The sequence below is a fragment of the Pseudonaja textilis genome, chromosome 7 (genome assembly GCF_049901715.1).
Source record: "Pseudonaja textilis isolate UNSWEBS1 chromosome 7, rPseTex1.2, whole genome shotgun sequence".
Lineage (NCBI taxonomy): Eukaryota > Metazoa > Chordata > Lepidosauria > Squamata > Elapidae > Pseudonaja > Pseudonaja textilis.
Genome location: NC_141996.1, coordinates 22,305,848 through 22,324,029, shown reverse-complemented (window position 1 = coordinate 22,324,029; position 18,182 = coordinate 22,305,848). Strand labels below are relative to the sequence as shown.

Genomic DNA, 18,182 nt, shown 5'->3' with positions numbered 1-18,182 from the left:
CAGTCCTTAATATATCCAGACACCAAGTCATGTACGACTTAAAGCTATCATAACTTCTGCCTATTCATTTTGAAAACTAATAGAATTGCCTTTTAAGAAGATAAAATTTTAAGCAACTAATTATGGTTAGTTATTTAATTGCTATATGTTTATTAATGTTTATTAATGTCTTTCAAAAACTGCCCATGTATAATAGGTTGTAGTGGGTTTATGTTAATATTACTAATGGGTGCTTCTAGGTTGGCAGGAGCTGGGGTGAGGACAAGAGCTCACCCATTGTATGGCACTCAGGTTCCAAACCTAGGCTGCTGGCTGTCACAGCTGACAAGCCCAGCAATGCAGTACTGCAGGCTACTTCTGCTGCCTGCCGGCTGCCTGGCTTAAGCTGATTCAGCCTTCTATCCTTCCGAAGTTGGTAAAATGAGGACCCAGATTGCTGGGGGCAATACGCTGACTCTGTAAACAGCTTAGAGAGGGCTGTAAAGCACTGTGAAGCAGTATATAAGTGTAAGTGCTATCGCTATCTTAACCGCTGAGTCACTGGGTCATTTTTATAGGAGATGAATCTGTTTTCTAATTGGTTTTGTACATACAGGACGTATATTTTATCTGCAGTCATTATACTTTTGTTCTAATTTTATTAGTTTCTTTTATTTTCTTTCCAGTCCATTCCCATTTCTACTCTTGACTCAGCCAAATAATGATTTGGTCCTTAACTGAAACCTTTGCATCCTTAGTGAATTATCTTAATGTTTCATCACAGCAAGTCAAGTGTGTGCTTTTAGAATCAACCCATTGTGATATATCCATGTAAATTAATAGACTGATACTTAACCCATATAGTTGAAATAGATCTTTTTCTAAGCAGGTATTTCTAAACAGTTACTATTCTCCCTAAATGACCTACTTTTTCTATATTCTCATCTCATTTGCACCCAGATGTTAATATGAACTACAAAATAACTTCAATATAAACAGTTATCATGTTTATCTTGAGTATTTTTAGAAATAATTTCTGGAGTTATTTTCTAGTTCAATTCCCTTTGACTCGTCTCTTTAAGGCTGAAATTAAAGACCTATCCTTATGACAAGAAAAGAAACATATTCAAAATAATATTCATAAACTGATGTGTGATTAGCCTTGCTAGAAGTTTATAAGAAGTAATATATAATTTCAAAATTAGATAATTGAATTGTGTTATTTTTCTTGTTACTTTTCCAGATTGGGAAGAAGAACAAGTGAGCAGTCCAAATATTCTGAGACTTATTTATCAAGGAAGATTTCTTCATGGCAATGTGACACTAGGAGGTAATGAAAGAAATTGGCTTATAAAGATCTTCTGAGTGAACTAATTTTTTTTTAAAAAATGATATAATTTCATTGATTTGAGAACAATCGAAAGTTAAAATACACTTTTTGGAAAGTTCAGCAAATGGCATAGTTGAAATTGAATCAGAGAATACTTTTAATACGGTTTTTTTAAAATTGAGGCTATAGTATTATAGTTTTACTTTTTATATTGCATGGGAATGTTAGAAAACATAATCAAAATGAAACTAAGATTAAGGAAGTGTCCTAGATCTTATAATTATGAGTAAAAATGTTGATGGCTGATTCAAAATAAATTTTCTCACACCTAGCATTGCTTTTCAGATATACACTACTAGTTAGTTACACAAGAATGGTTTTATCTCACTTGGAGTAGAAAAGCTGTTCAGTTGTGCCCTCTTGTGGTGTGCCTCACTGATTCTTTTTAACTGACTAACATCTACAGTATCTAGTACCTGCCAGGTTTAGATTGCTAATGATCTCAGATGGAGTATAAATGTATCTGGATATGGACAATTTACCTCTAATTTCTACCACAGCACTTAAACATGAAGATGTTTTCATTTCACTCTTTAGCCAAAAGTACTGACCTAGAAATTAGGATATAGTAATTCTAGTCCCACCTTAGGCATGAAAAACTGGGGGACTTTGGACCAACTACTCTATCAGCCCAACTCTCCTCTCAGGGTTATTGTGGTGGAGAAAATAGGAGGAGGAAGAACTATTGGTATATTCGTTGCTTTGAGTTGTATATAAAAAAATGAAATAAAAATCTAAAAAAAACCAAGCTTCTAGAAAGTGAACAAAATTGAACTAACAGAAGAATCCTGCATTTAGGCTTATCTTGTTAGCAAGACATAGAAGGGAAAGGGATTGGGACAGAAGATGTAATGAATAAGTCTTCTTCTTCTTGTGCCATATCTGTCATCGGATGTTGGTGATCATGTTGGCAATCCTATTTTTATCAACAGCCACATGAAAAAGTGCTGTTGAGTTTTGTCCAGACCAGTTCCTTAGATTTTGAAGCCATGATCTTCTGCCTGGACCTCATTTGCCTTCAATTTTTCTTTGGAGGATTAAATGAAGTATGCTGTATTTTTCCAGGTGTTGCATCACATTTCTAAAATATTCTAACTTTCACTTTTTTATGGTTTTGATGATTTCCCTTGGTTTTCCCAGGCGGCTTATCGCCACCTGATTTCTAATTTTATCAATCCAACTTATACGTAACAACTACCTGTAAATCCACATTTCAAATGCTTCTGGTTTCTTCAAGTGTGAATGAGTGCAGGCAAAATTTTTTATGAATATTGAATAGAACTAGTTCAAATAAGAAGCCAAAGATTTCTACTCTGTCTTTAGATAAACTTGTTTCCTACTGTGTTTTCCCAAAAATAAGACCCAGCCTCTTTTGCTCTTTGCCAAACTTTGCCTGGCTTCTCCCCAACCCTAAACATGTTGCGTTGTGGCTGCCTTGAGGGGGGGGGGGAGATGTGTGTGTGTGTGTGTGTGTGTGAGAGAGAGAGAGAGAGAGAGAGAGAGAGGGAGAGAGAGAGAGAGACGATCCAACCTCGGAGAGTTATCCATGGCTGGCAGCTCTTAGTCTCACATTCACTCTCACACACACAGAGCTCCCTAACCCCCCCACCCCTCCCAAGGCAGTCACATCCCTCCACTAACCTGCTTTCCAAATCTATTCTCTGCTGCACATGCAGGACAGGAAAAGTATTCTGAGGGGGGCGGGATTTTGCCTCTTATCCTGTTCTCTGTCTGTGCTGAGCTTCAGAATAGGGTGAGAGGCAGGAAAATCCCCCCTTCCCATTTTCAAGCCGTTTGCAAAAACGCCCCATTCCGAATCTTCAGCATATTCCAGGATTAAAACATTGAAGGCTCGGAATAGGGTGTTTTTGCGAATAGCTTGAAAATGGGAAGAGGGAATTTCCCTGTTCCTCACCCTGTTCTGAAGCTCAGCACAGACTGAACAAAATGAGAGGCAGGAAAATTCCCCCTCCCCATTTTCAAGCCATTTGCAAAAACACCGCAGGAAAATCTACCCCTCCCATTTTCCTGCTGGTCCTCCTTTCCTTGGGAATGATTTCTGCTGAAAACATGGATGTGCCTGTGTGCAGGGTTGGCAGGGCTGATGAACACTGGTGGGAGGGGATCTGGTTTAGATGAGTAAGGAGGCAGAATTGGTTTGGGTGAGCTACTGTTTTGGCAGGCAGCCCTGCAGCAGGATAGATGAAGGAGGGAGGGGAGATTGCCTCTTCCTCCTTTGTGCTCCAAAAATTGCCCTGCATCACGCAGGAGCAAATGGAGGAAGGGGTGATTTCCCTTCCCTTCTAAATCCCACTGCAGGGCTACCACTGAGCTCCTGCCTGCCGAAGCTTCCAGGTAGCCAAGAGAAGCACTGCCAGGATGGCGAAGAGCCCTCGCAAGGCCAACAACAGCAGGTGCAGCTGGACAGAAGCGGGGGAGGGAGCAGGCAATCCCAATGCACCACATGGCTTTCTGCCTTGTAGCAGCAGCCTGCACAAGCGCACAGCCAGGATGAGAACTAGCGCCCACCAGGGCCAAGGCCTGAAGAGCACTGTTTCCGGCATGTTTTGGAAGGGAGATTTTAAAAAATCTGGCAGTCTCTCGCTGTCACTGTGCAAACCCCAGCATGGACAACAGCAGCTGCATCTTCTCCCTTCCAAAACATGCTGGGACAGCACCGGCAACAGGCAGAAGCAGCGATCTAATCAAAACTGTGTGTGTGTGTGTGTGTGTGTGTGTGTGTGTGAAAGAGAGACAGAGAGAGCATACTGCCACCAGCAGATAACTCTCTCTGAAGTTGGATCAGATCTTTCTCTCTCTTTCTCTCTCTGTGTCTCTCTCTGTGTCTCTCTCACATACACATACACATACACACACACACACACACACACACACACACACAAAGCATGAGCAACAGCAGCTGTGTCTTCTCCCTTCCAAAACATGCTGGGACAGCACCAGCAGCAGGCAAAGGCAGTGATCCAATCAAGAGCCCTCACAAGGTCAGCAGCAGTAGGTGCAGCCGGACAGAAGGGGTGGAGAACCAGGCAATTCCAACACGCTGCAGGCAGGGCTGGGACTGGCAACACCTCCAGGCACCCAGAGAGACAGAATGAGAGGCAGCTTCTGGCCTTCGCTGGCTCAGCTGATCTGCAGGCTGTGATTAAGGGGCCAAGTGGCCATGAGGTGACCAGGGAAGGGAAGAGCTGCTTCCTTTGTGTTCCACAGCCACCTGTGTTTTTCACTAGGGCTTATTTTGGGGTAGGGCTTATATTAGGCCTACCCCAAAAAGCTATCTAGGGCTTATTTTCGGGGTAGGTCATATTTTCGGGGAAACATGGCACCACTTTCTCTATCACAATGCAATGTGCGGCATTAAGACATTTTGAAACATGAAGAAAAATATTTCTTGGAATGTTGGAAGCATTGGGATTCTTTTTTTAAAAACAAGTTTTATTCAGTTTTCCACATTTTAACATCTCTTTAGGGAACAGCATGATTACAGGTTTCACATATACATACAAATATGACCATAGTTACATATTCAATTTTTGTATGCAGTTTCTTATCTTAACCATGCTTTTATACATTTTCTATTTTATTGTATTATTCTAAATACTCATCTCATTATTTAATTCACTTACATTAACTTCATAATCATTATACTTTAGTACTTTTAACTGTCACATTTGTATATTTCATCTTAAATTCTAGTTTAAAAAACACTTCTTCTATAAATTGGTTTCCCTCCTGAAATATCAATATAAGTGCGCCACCTCTAAGTTACATATTCGTTAATTTTCACCCCTTTTAAATCCCATTTAACATTTAGCATTATTACCTAAAACATTAAACTTAATAATCCCTTTAAAACTACATAGCATATATAAATCAGATTCTGCGTGGTTTTTGCCCTTTTTAATTTCATTAAATTTTTCAAAAAAGAAGGACATGTTAATCTACTCATTCAATCAATAAAACAGTCCTAAACCCTAAGGTTAATTCCATTTCAGCTCTCCTATATCATTTCATTTATTTCAGTATATTTAATACACATATTCCATTAATTATTCCATTCATATTTAAACCAAAAAGAAATCCAACATTCCAATCCTAAAAATATTTCCATATATTTAATAAGCTTATTCCATTATTTGTTACAATTATCTCTATGATAATTGAGAAGAAGAGCATTAGATTCCATTATCAAAAAATAACAATTCTGTTTTCCATCTTATCAATCTATATGTCCCTATTTCATAACTATAAATTTATTTGTATTACCCCCCAATACCTTGCAGAATCCCCTTTCTAAATATTAATCATGCATTATCTCTATGTCTAATTAAGCAATTTTGTCCCATTTTTTTATAATTCCCACATTTCTTTGTTCCCAAATCCTGTTTCTTGTCCCTTCTTTCTCCGTGTCTTTTCTCCTTTATTCTTTCACTCCAGTTTTTATCCCCCTCTCTATTTATAACTTCCTTCTGCCCTTCAAATTTCTGCTGACTCTTTTTCCCTCTTTTAATTTTTCGGATAGTCCCCTTTTTATTGAATTTCTTAAATCTCCTGTATTTATTTCCAACTCTTTTCCTCTTTCTTTCCAGAATTCTTTGTTCTTGACGATCACTAAAGATGGCCCCTTCTATAATTCGCTCCGCCTCCTCTTCTGCCTTTTGTCTTTGTTGTTCATATTCTGCTATCGCATTTTCAATGAATTTTGAAGCAAAACCCATCGATTCACCTCGTTCTTATAGAATAGAATAGAATAGAATAGAATAGAATAGAATAGAATAGAATAGAATAGAATAGAATATTGGCCAAGTGTGATTGGACACACAAGGAATTTGTCTTGGCGGAAATACTCTCAGTATACATAAAGAAAAGATACATTCATTAAGAATCAAGAATCATAACATACAACACTTAATGATAGTCATAGGGTACAATCAACTATCAAATCATACTAGGAAACAGTCAATATAAATCGTAAGGATATAAGCAACAAAGTTACAGTCCTACAATCACAAGTCGGAGGGGATGGGTGATAAGGAGTGATGAGAAGATTAACAGTAATAGTAGTGCAGACTTTGTAATAGTTGAACAGTGTTAAGGGAATCATTTGTTTAGCAGGCTTTTGGGAAAAACCTGTTCTTGTGTCTAGTTGTTTTGCTGTGCAGTGCTCTGTAGCGTCATTTTGAGGGACAGAGTTGAAACAGTTTATGTCCAGGATGTGAAGGGTCTGTAAATATTTTCACAGCCCCCTTTTTGACTCATGCAGTATACAGGTCCTTGATTGAAGGCAGGTGGGTAGTAATTGTTTTTGCTGCAGTCCTAATTATCCTCTGAAGTCTGTGTCTGTCCTGTTGGGTTGCAGAACCAAACCAGACAGTTATAGAGGTGCAGATGATAGACTCAATAATTCCTCTGTAGAACTCTATTAGCAGCTCCTTGGGCAGTTTGAGCTTTCTGAGTTGGCGCAGAAAGAACATTCTTTTTTGTTCTTTTTTTGATGACTTTTTGATGTTAGATGTCCATTTTAGGTCATGTGATATATTAGAACCTAGAAATTTGAAGGTCTCTACTGTTGATACTGTGTTGTCTAGTATTGTAAGAGGTGGTAGTATGGGACGGTTTCTTCTAAAGTCTACCACCATTTCTACGGTTTTGAGTGTGTTCAGTTCCAGATTGTTCCGGTTACACCACAAGGCAAGTTGTATAACCTCCTGTCTGTATACAGATTCATCGTTGTCTTGAATGGGACCAATCACTGTTGTGTCATCAGCAAACTTCAGTATTTTAACAGATGGATCATTTGAGATGCAGTCATTGGTATATAGGGAGAAGAGAAGTGGAGATAGCACACAGCCTCGGGGGGCCCCTGTGCTGATTATACAGGTATTGGATGTGATTCTGCCTAGCTTCACCTGCTGCTTCCTGTCTGTTAGGAAGCTTATGATCCACCTACAAGTGTGTTCAGGTACTGCTAGTTGGTTTAATTTACTTAGAAGAGTGTCTGGAATAATGATATTGAATGCTGAACTGAAGTCTACAAAGAGGACCCTTGCGTAGGTATTTGAAGATTCAAGGTGGTGTTGTAGGATGTAATGCAGAGCCATGTTAACAGCGTCATCTGTCGATCTATTTACTCGGTATGCAAACTGCATGGGGTCTAACAGCAGATCCATGATAGTTTTCAGGTGGGACAGCACAAGCCTTTCAAAGATTTTCATCACTACAGATGTTAGAGCAACTGGTCTGTAGTCATTCAGTTCCTTGATGGAGGGCTTTCGTTTTTCTAAGTTCCATTTTTAATGCCAGAAGAGATATCTCCATTTTACAATTTTCTAATTCGCAATTTCATCCAAATAGTGTCTTTAAAGTTTATTTCCAACAGTCAACTTTTATTTTCTTTCTCTCAAATTTTAAGCCTCCATTAATCCAACACCAGGTCCATATCAGAATCAACAATTAATCCAAGGGCACGGTCTTCCTGTTTCTTTCTTTGTTACAATGTTTCAATTTTTCAAAGTTCTTGCTTTATTGTATCAATTTTTGACACAGTTTTAAGAAACAGAGTCTTTTAAAAGAAAAACAAATTAAGTTTAACTTAGATGGCGCTCTTTGTTATGTTAAATCTTTACCCCCTCTTTTCTTTTTTCTTCTCTATTATTCAGAGCTTTTCAAACCACAGTTTTCCATAAAAAAGATCAAATCCAATTGATATTAAATTTCCTCTTTAACAATCTATAGTTCAGCTTTATTAGTGCCTATATAGAATCAAAATACACTTATCCAAATTGATTATATGATTCCTTCTCCAGCTTCTACCTTCACGGTTCAAAGCCCTGTTGCTGTCAAAAGTAATTCACACCTTTTTTTCCCTCTTTCTCTTTGCAGCTTTAAATTCTTTATTAAAAATTCTCTGAAATGATAATCCTGGGAGCATCTTCCATTTGATTATATCATCCCGTTCCTCCTGCTGTTCGCTTCTTTCTCTCTCCTGCACAATCTTATTCCAGTCTAATCTTCCCCTTCAGGGTGGCAATTTTAGACCACCACTTCAGGCATCTTTGGGAGGGAGTAATTGCCAAGCTGGGGAAGGGATTTGTGACTCCCCTCTACCCAGCTGACGGACGGTCTCCCCTTCCTCTGCCACCCCTACAAGGCAGCTTCTGCCCCAAATCCAAAGGATCAGGGCTCTCTGACGCCGAAGCATGGACCAAAGCCATGCACGATTGCGGTCAGCGGTCCGACTTCGGGGAAGCTCAAAACCGGAAGTCGGAAGCATTGGGATTCTTGATGTAGGCTTTCCCCAGATGATAGGTTTTATCACTTATTAATTTTCTATGAATAGTTCGCATTCTTTTGGAAATTTTCTGCATTACACTGAATGCTTTTTCTTGTAGCATTGTTAATGTACTCTTGCCTCTATATTTAAATCTGGCATTTTTTTCCTACTTTTAATGGCTTCTTTATAATGATGCCTCACTAAAGGCATTGTGGTTCAGGTTTGAGAAGGACTAACAGATTAAATATCTTTCAAGAAAGTCATCAGAGATGTCCATTGAAAAACTAGAATTAAAAGAGCACATGAGGATATTGGCTATTTCCTTTCTATTTATGTCACAGCAGGAAGTAGAAAAAACTTGCTAGGTAGCAATATAAATCAGTCTAGCTACAGGAAGTACAACAGTTCCATTTGTTTTTCATTTCTTTTCACTTTTCTAGTTGTGTTGACTTTCCTTTTTCTCCCAGCCAGTGTAATCATGCACTGGGAAATCATGAAATCCCAATTTCTCAGTTTGTAGCAATCTGAAAAATAAATATCATGGAGTTTAGAAATGATTAACCTTGTTTCCAGAGACATCTCTGACTGGCAGATATTGAAGAAGTTAAGACAGAGCAAAATAAACCTGTTTAGTTACAGTACATCTGGGTTCTGCTGGTATTTGGATTCAAAGCTAGAAAGGTGGTTCAGATCCTGTGTGCACTGAATGTGTCCACACCAAACAGAAAGCGCATTTTCTTATTTGAATCCATACATCTGCATGGTAGCAGCCAGTGTCAAACTTACTTCAATTTTAAAAGTTAAATAGGGTTAGCTATGATTAGGACTTTGATGACAAAGTCTCTAGGAAAGAGCAAAGCTGTAGGTTATATTTGAAAATTTAAGAGTCTCAGAAGGCCATAGCAACTCACTTCTATATTACAGACAAGAATATTAAATGCTCAGGTCTATAAAATCAACAGGAATCAAGCTCAATTACAAAAGAGTTTAAACACAAACACAAACACAATCACAAACACAATCAGTGTATTATTCAATCTGTGTATATAGACTGTATTATATATTGTATTATAGTTTCTTCTATTTATAGTTAATGCAATCTTTGGCATAATAAGGGGTAATACAGAGCAACTAATGTGAAGGTTCAGTGAGTATGAAGTGATATAAAACAGCTGTTCAATTCCACAGTCACCTCATGGGCATAGAAGTGTTTCATTATCTGTTGTTTTAATTGAATCAGTTATGGCTACATTGAACTTATCCTTCTACATCAATAGATTTGCAGAAGTTAATACAATATTTTACCTTCTGCTTTTACAACTTATATTCTGTAAGTGGCCTGAGAGATTCAGTTAAAGAAATGCTACTTTTGTGTGTGTCTGTCTGTCTGTCTGTCTGTGTGTGTGTGTTTGTATGGTATATGTATGGTATTCAGCTTTGTTCAGGTATTTTCGTTGAACACTATACAGAAGCCTGAAGATGGCAGATGAGATTCTGCCAAAACGTTGCTACAACTTTAAAAGCACAACTATAATGACGTGGGAAAATACACGAACAAAGCTGAATACCATACATATAAATACCCACGAAAACTTAAGAAAACACACACATGTTTATATATATAAATATAAATAAAAGGAATACTAGCACAGTCAGGAAACAATTGTAATGCCATTGAAATTATGGAATAATATTGTGCATTATAGAGGAGCATTATAAAACAGTTTTTTTTCCTTTTTTTGCAGCATTAAAATTGCCCTTTGGCAAAACAACAGTGATGCATTTGGTGGCTAGAGAGACATTGCCAGAGCCAAACTCTCAAGGTAGGCTTAGCAAATTGCAATAGATTTTGAAATTGGATATTGTAGATGAAAGTTGGGAAGAAAACAACTTTTGTTTGTAGTGAATATGATACATTTATGATCAATCTAGTGTTTTCTTGGGTTCCTTTGAACTATTGAATTTAAATTCAGAATTGGACATTTAATTTGCTGGATTAATCTGTGACCAAAACCCCTGGGGCTGGGCTAGGCCATGGAGACTTGAATAATATTAGCTGTACACATTTGTTCTGTCCCTGCAGAATTTGGTTGGAATAGTGTGATGAGAAAGGGGGAGAGGTGAGAGATACAGATTGTCTGTTTAGCATTTATTGCTGCCTATCTGATACACTATTTTTGTTTATTATTGGAAAACAAATAATAGTTTTCCAATAGTAAGAGGAAAACTAATGTTCATAAACCTGCACTGCTTTATGTTCTCATAAACCTGCATTTTCTTTCTGAGTTTTGAAAGCAGGTTTTCAATTGTAAAAAATCCATATCTTGTATGTGCATTAGGGAGAATGCTCAACCCAACTGTTAAATTAAAGTGAAGAGAGGGACAGCTTTTTTCTTCATACAGGCTACAAGAGCACTTAACTATTGCTTATGTTTATAGAAACACATACACAGAGACATCCATATAATCTGTTGGCTAAATTATTAGTACATTGGATGGTAGGTAATAATCAGTTTGGTCTACCATCTGATCTACTTTTGTATTGCAAGAATAAAAAAACAGGACAATGGGGAACATGTGGCTTTTCCCATTGATTATTTTGATGGCCCTTATTCCATCAGAACATAGCCAATTCAAAATATTCCAGTGAATCTTTTGAGAAAATAGGATAGCAATTGTTTTCATTCCATGTAAAACCCTGTTACTAGACTATTCAACACTATAAGAATACTGTAAAGCTTTTATAATGCATATGTGGTGTTTTGCATTAATTATCTTGAAAACATTTTGTTTATTTTTCTGTAGGGCAGAGAAATCGTGAAAAAACTGGAGAGAGCAATTGCTGTGTGATCCTGTAGAAGCGCCACTGTATCTGCTACTTGTGATGTAGAATAGTTTTTGTCTCTCATGCTGCAGGATTAGAGGAGACCAACATTGTTTCAAAAACCCTTTGCCTATCTGTGAATCCACTGAACTGAAATATTACATGAACCTGGTCACACTTTTTTTCTAGAACAATGAATACTTTTTTATTTCTACTCTTTATGTTGTTGAACAAGCTTATTAATGCATCATTTCGCCAATGAATTTTCTCTCCAAGAAAAAAATTAACTACTCTTCAGCAGAAATCATTTTGCTACCTTAAAATCATTCTTAACCGGAACTTTAACCAATCACGAATACTAGAGGCAATTTGCACTAAAACAGTTGACAATATATAGACTTCATCAACAAATATTCTTAAGTATTTCCAACACCGAGAAATGAATCAGCACTGAAAAATATCCATAGTTTTTTTCTTAAATTCAGTCATGGCCAATCGAAAGCAGGGAGATAGATAGGTGGGAAAGAGTAACTACTAAGTAAATTCTACCTAAGTCACCCTTGATGACCAAGTGGCACAAAACACTAACTATTAAAATTGTCTATATATTAAAAGAATCTCACTGCAACAAACTATGTGCCTGTAATTTTAAAGCACTCTGTAGAGGGCTCTTGCAACTTTTTTTTTTAATTGATGTGCACTCTTCTTTCGTACATTTGTTGAGTGCTTGTTTAGACAGCACAAATAAGTGCAGAGAGTGCATTTCCTAGCCTTAATATGGGAGGGGTAATTTCCTGTAGTTCATAGGCTTTTATTATTGTGCATAAATATTAAAGACCTCATTTACTAATCAATTTATGTCTTTGAATATCTACAATTGATGTTTTTCAGTCATCCTTATTCATCTGATCTTAGTGTCCAGTGTCATGCTTACTCAACAGTGACTTCAAAGAGATAATTAAAAGAAAAAGGATAAAATAGAAAAAAATGCTAAATGATTAGTTCATTTGTTTGTTATTTGCATTTGATATTAGTGCTTGCAATTGTATTGGAAATCAAAAGCTGTTTTTTAAAAGCATACATAGTTACAAAGGATGCCATTCTTTTATTTCATGTAATTTTAAAAAAAAGATATGCTAAAAAATTTGCACAGCACTAAAGCATGAGGTAGTTTCATCTAAACTTGTAAAAATTATATAAAGATTTTATATTTTTTCTACTAGGGAGAAATCTTCCTAGTTGAAAGTAAAAATATGTAGAATATATTTAATTAAAAAAACTTATAAAAACATGGCTATAGAACTTCAGTATACATTGGCGGGTAAAATAATACAACAATAAACTATATAAATAGATCTAGGCTTTTAAAGATGCAGACTGACATTGTGTTCTGTATTTGAGTCCATAGCCATTACAAATGTTCCGTGTTTTGAATGATCTTCATTTAAATGTAATCAGGTTACTTTATTCAATGTTACTGCTTTGAGAAAATGCTTTATATGCAGTAGGCCTACAAAGATATTGTTCATAATGATCAAAATTAAATTTGTATAGAGCAGAGTTTTAAACAAATTGTAAATAGCACTAAACATTTTCCTTCTGCAACCTGTACTGATAGATTCTTCTGTAAACTAAATAAAAGAAGAATATTGTAGTGCACCTGGTTGTGATTTGGGGAGCTTGATCTGGCCTGCATAATTTTTAAATTAATTCTATTGTAACAGAATTCACCTAGTTCTCTCTCTTTTTAATTTTTAAATTACTAGGTTTGGAATACCAGGAGTGATGTTAGGTTTACAATTTAGTTTGAATTGATTGTATTTGTTTCAGTTTTGCCAGCCTTTTCTATGGAAGCTGAAGATGATGCCCATTCAAGATTTCTTCTCCCTTTGGTTTCTGTAACAAGCCACTGTAACCTCAAACTGATATCTATCATCACATCATTGTGCAAATAATGTAATGACGTACTTGTCCTATTATATCCGACACAACTTGCATTGTTTGCATAATGTCATGTCATGGCCCTTGCCTCAAGGAATTCTGTGATGTCCTTTATTTTATCTTCTTACAGAGACAAAAGCTGTGGTGGTGCAGTCTGAATAGTGGCACTTGGCAGTGCCGAGGCTGGTTCTAAAGTGGTGGCCTGGGTGAGCCTTTGGGAATGGCTCACTTGCTCCCACAGCCCAGCACTCCCCAGAATCTGCTGCACACCACTGCAGACAGTGTTGTCTCTCTGTTGATAGGCCCTCACAGCCTGCTCAAGGGTGCTCTGGATCACACGAGGTCTTCATTATTGAAGCAGTTTCAGAGACTGCTTTTTTTCAACAGGCTCAGAAAATTGTGTGAAAGCACACCACATACCCGCACAATTTTTGGAGGCTGCCAAGTGTGAGAGCATGGCCTTCTTGCACAAGTTCCAGAAGATCTGGAAGCTACACAACAGCATACTCCATTCTCACATGGCATCCACAGCTTCTGAAATCCGCATGAGAGTGGGGCAGGGTTTCAAGAATAGTTGTTGTGGGGTGTTGGTGAATGTCAGTGTGTCACCTAAACCAAGGCATGTCATCCTTGACTTGTGTCATAGGTTGGCCATCACTGGATTTAGCTTAACAAAAGAAAGAAAAAATAAGGACAAAAACAAAACTTAAGAAAAAAGAAAGGGCTAAAAACCCAAAGGGATAATGAAATATCAGTTCAGCTTCCAGCTGATACATTTACTTGTGTCATACAAACACCACCACCTCTTCTTTCATGGACCTGGAGACTTAAACCCTTATGCATGCCAAGCATATGCTTTGTAATTAAACTATGGCCACTTACTTCTAATAATTGAGAATTACTAAAAGAACATGATATTTGAAAGGCTTGGTAATGTAATGGTTCAATTTGCCGTTGGCTTAATAAATACCCTAAAATCTCAGAAAGAGAGAAACTGGTACCGAGTTCCCAGCCAAACTGGGACCAGATTGAGGGATGGGCATTTACTTGCCCGGTAAAGTGGATTAGTAATAGCTAAACTAGGATAGTCTGAATTGCATCACGAACTACTGTATAAATGGGTGCTGTACCACTTCTCCCACTTATTTGGCTGATTATTAAGAAAGGGTAAGGTAAAGCAAGAGGGGAGGCCAACACAAAGCAACAAAAGATAGGTTTGTGCTTTGTGCTTGCTTAATTTTTTCTAACACAGAGATGTTAATGATGGGGTCCATTATTATTAGCATGTGAGAGCCCATTGAGATCTTTTTAAAATAATTCCAGCATTAGATCTTTAAAAATGTCTGACAGTCTTCATGAGACTGATTTTTAATGCAAGAACAAATAATTCACAAGTGTCATGGCACCACACCTGGGCTTTATGACTAATTCTTTAATTCTTTGATACAATAATTGTATCATTGCAACCTCGGATATTGTCCTATAGAAAGTATTATGTGGTAATTTCCAGGATACACATTCCAGTGTGTCTGATGAAAGCACTCTATTAAAATGCTGCTGTAATTGAGGTTCCAAAATTAATGCTTACTATAAAAACATTATTATTTTTGTGGTTATTAATAACATCACAGACAGGTTGTCCTGACCTAGCAAAAATTTTCAAGAACATAAGACTAAAAATTCATATTCAGAATAAGCAGGAGGGAATATTTTATTCCAGTGGGGGAAAAATGTTCTATCAGAACCTTTGAGAGCAGTGCAGAAAGCTGCAGGCTAGGTTAAACTCCCAATACAACTTATACTCACAATTGAGTCAAAAATTTAAGTTGCTAAGTTTGTTAATTTGTTAAGTGAGTTTTGCCCCATTTTACTACCTTTCTTGACACAGTTTTTGAGTGCATCATCGCAGTTGTTATGTTAGTGACATGGTTGTTAAGAGAATCTGGCTTCACCTTTGACTTTGCCTGTCAGAAGGTCGCAAAAGGGGATCACATGACCCCAGGACCCTGCAACCATCATAAATACGAACCAGTTGCCAAACATCTGAATTTTGATCACATGACCATGAGAACGTTTCAATGGTCGTAAGTATGAAAAATGTTTATAAGTCACTTTTTTCAGTGTTGTGGTAACTTTGAACAGTCATCAAATAAACTGTTGTAAATTAAGCACTACTTATATAAGAACGTTGTTCTTATTTTTTTAAATAAATTTTATTGATTTTACAATTAAAACAGGCCAACAACACATACATAAATGTAAGAGAGAGAAAAAAAAATAAAAGAAGAAAATAGAAAGAAAAAGATAGAAAACAATTAAAACATTTTCATCTTCAACAGTTTGTGAGACCTCCTTTTTATCCTTATTTTATGCCATATACACACTTAATCCTTACATATATCTGTATATCACTACTACGATTCTATCCTATCCTCTTTTGCCTTTTAGTGTGAAATCTATCTTTGGTCTATCCATTTGTACCAGCAGTTCCAGATGTTGTAATATATTGAAGTGTCTTTATTTTTTAATGCCAAGGTTAATTTGTCCATTTCTGCACAATTATTTTTGAATAATCATCTCCTCCGATGGAACATGAGGCTGTTTCCAACATTGTGCAAAAGCCAATCTGGCCGCTGTCAAAATATATATTATTATATATTTCACTTTTTTTGGTATTTGTTTATCAAAGATCCCTAATAGAAAGGACTCTGGATTGAATTCGATCTGTTCTCTTGTCATTTCCTCCAGCCAATTTCTAATTTTCTGCCAATATTTTTGAGCTAAAGTTCCACCTCTCTTCTTATGATAGCCTTGATCTTCCTGGGAGTTCGTTTCCAGTTCTTCGTTACTGCTCTGGTCTTCCGGGCCTACCAATCGTTCATAAAATTCCTGGGCCTTTTCCATGGAGTCTATTTTGATTTTCCTTTCATCCCAAGAAACTAACATCCCCTCTGGGATTAGCCATTTAAATATGATTCTTTTCTGATTTAGGTAAGCTGCTAAGAATTTATAATCTCGTCTTTGTTCTCTTAAACTCTTCTTGGTATTTGTTTAAGAACCAAGACTTCTTTGCCTTTATAGGTGATTGTTTCATCTCTTGACATCCTATATATGATATCCCAGACACTCGGTTTCGCAAATCGTATATGGACTTCTCTTGGGCATTTGTGGAGTCTCACATAATTAGTGCTAACCCTGTAAACTTCATCAAACTCCCTCAAGATGTCATCTTTATCCTTTTCCAATAGTCCAGCCAATATTCCTGCCATTAGTTGTTCCAAGGCTTCTTCTTTGGATTCCACTACATTTTGGAATCTCAAGTATGTAGCAGCCTTATCCATCTCTAGGTACACCAGTGAGTCCTCCATTTCTTTACTCACATTCTTTAATTCTTCATCTATCCTTTCTAATTTCCTTTCGGTTCTTTCTGTCCTTTTCTCTACCTCTTTTATTGTTGCTTCATTTTTCTCCAAGGCCTGCTGTGATAATCCAACTTTGTCCTCTACTTTGGAGATACCCGCTTTCATTTCTGCTTTTAATTTCCCCATCTCCTCTTTTAGTTCATTGATACCTGCTCTCATCTCATTATGGTTTTTCATCATTGTTTCTTGCAGCTTCATCATCGATTCCTGTAAAGTCAGCAGAATTGATTGGATGTTGGCATTCAAGATGTTAGCTTGTTTCTCCACTGGTAATGTTTCTTCAATGGTTTTTTTGTGCCATGGGCGAAGCTGTTGTCGACATAGTTGTTAATGTCAGGGTGACCTTTCTTCCAGTTTTCAGAGCTGTAGTTGTTGTGGAAGTCATTTCTTTTAAGATTTGTTTCTATTGTTGTAATATATTAATTATATTATCCCAAATTAACTCAGTAATAGAATCTCTATATTAGGATTGACCGGTATCTAATTACTTTATCTATCTGCTCGATAGCTGTACTCTTAGCTAATTACTGGAGTATAAGTTCTTATGGATAAAAATATTATCACTATATTATTTTAAATCCAAATTCTAAATCACATATATAATTTTGTAAGGCCTCAATGCTCAGCCTCTATACATAACTTCATGTAATAATATATATATATAAATATATCTAAATCCAACTATATTTAAATATTATAAATAAATATATGTATTATCTAACCTTATTTTAAATATTCTTAAACACAAACAGTATTACATTCATCCCCAAGTGGATTAATTGTGATCGCACAATGAATTATTAATATATAAAATCCTATAGTTATTAATTAAATAATACTTAATGTTCTTACTATTTTCCCTATATATCTTATCAAAATATAACTATCATTATTAATAAATCAATTAAATCAGTTAATCCAATTATTTAACAATCAATTACAACAATCAATTTTCCTTTCCCCAGGATACATATTTATAATCATTATAAAGAGAAATTGAAGAAGGAGCGATAGTTCATCATAGCGCCGGATAGTGGGGGAATAAAGAAAAAATGAGCAAATGTATACAGGAAAAAGGGAGTAAAGAAGCGGAAAAAGGAATTTTTAAGTAAGTTTTTAGCTTTCTGTCTCTAAGAGCTTACACTCCAAACGCACCAGAAGTGGGGAAGTAAGAAATGCTGAGTAGTGACTGTAATTACACGGTATCTTCACACATTCGGAAGCTTCCACTTTTACTTTTCGTCTTAGCGTTCCTAAATTCAATTTTCCTGATTTTCTTCAGATGGAACCACCTTCTCATTTAGATCAGTATACTCCTTGAAGGGCAGTTAAGTT

At 36.6% G+C, this 18,182-nt stretch overlaps 1 protein-coding gene across 1 annotated transcript in view; it reads left to right on the top strand.

The window, feature by feature from the left end:
* UBL3 (ubiquitin like 3) overlaps positions 1-13,138 on the top strand; it is a 52,138-nt gene extending 39,000 nt beyond the window's left edge. Inside the window, exons 3-5 of the mRNA XM_026708766.2 lie at positions 1,223-1,309; positions 10,406-10,483; positions 11,466-13,138. Coding sequence (XP_026564551.1) covers positions 1,223-1,309; positions 10,406-10,483; positions 11,466-11,518 — 218 coding nt within the window. The 3' untranslated portion in view covers positions 11,519-13,138. The remainder of the gene's footprint in view (positions 1-1,222; positions 1,310-10,405; positions 10,484-11,465) is intronic.
* The last annotated feature ends 5,044 nt before the right edge of the window (positions 13,139-18,182 follow it).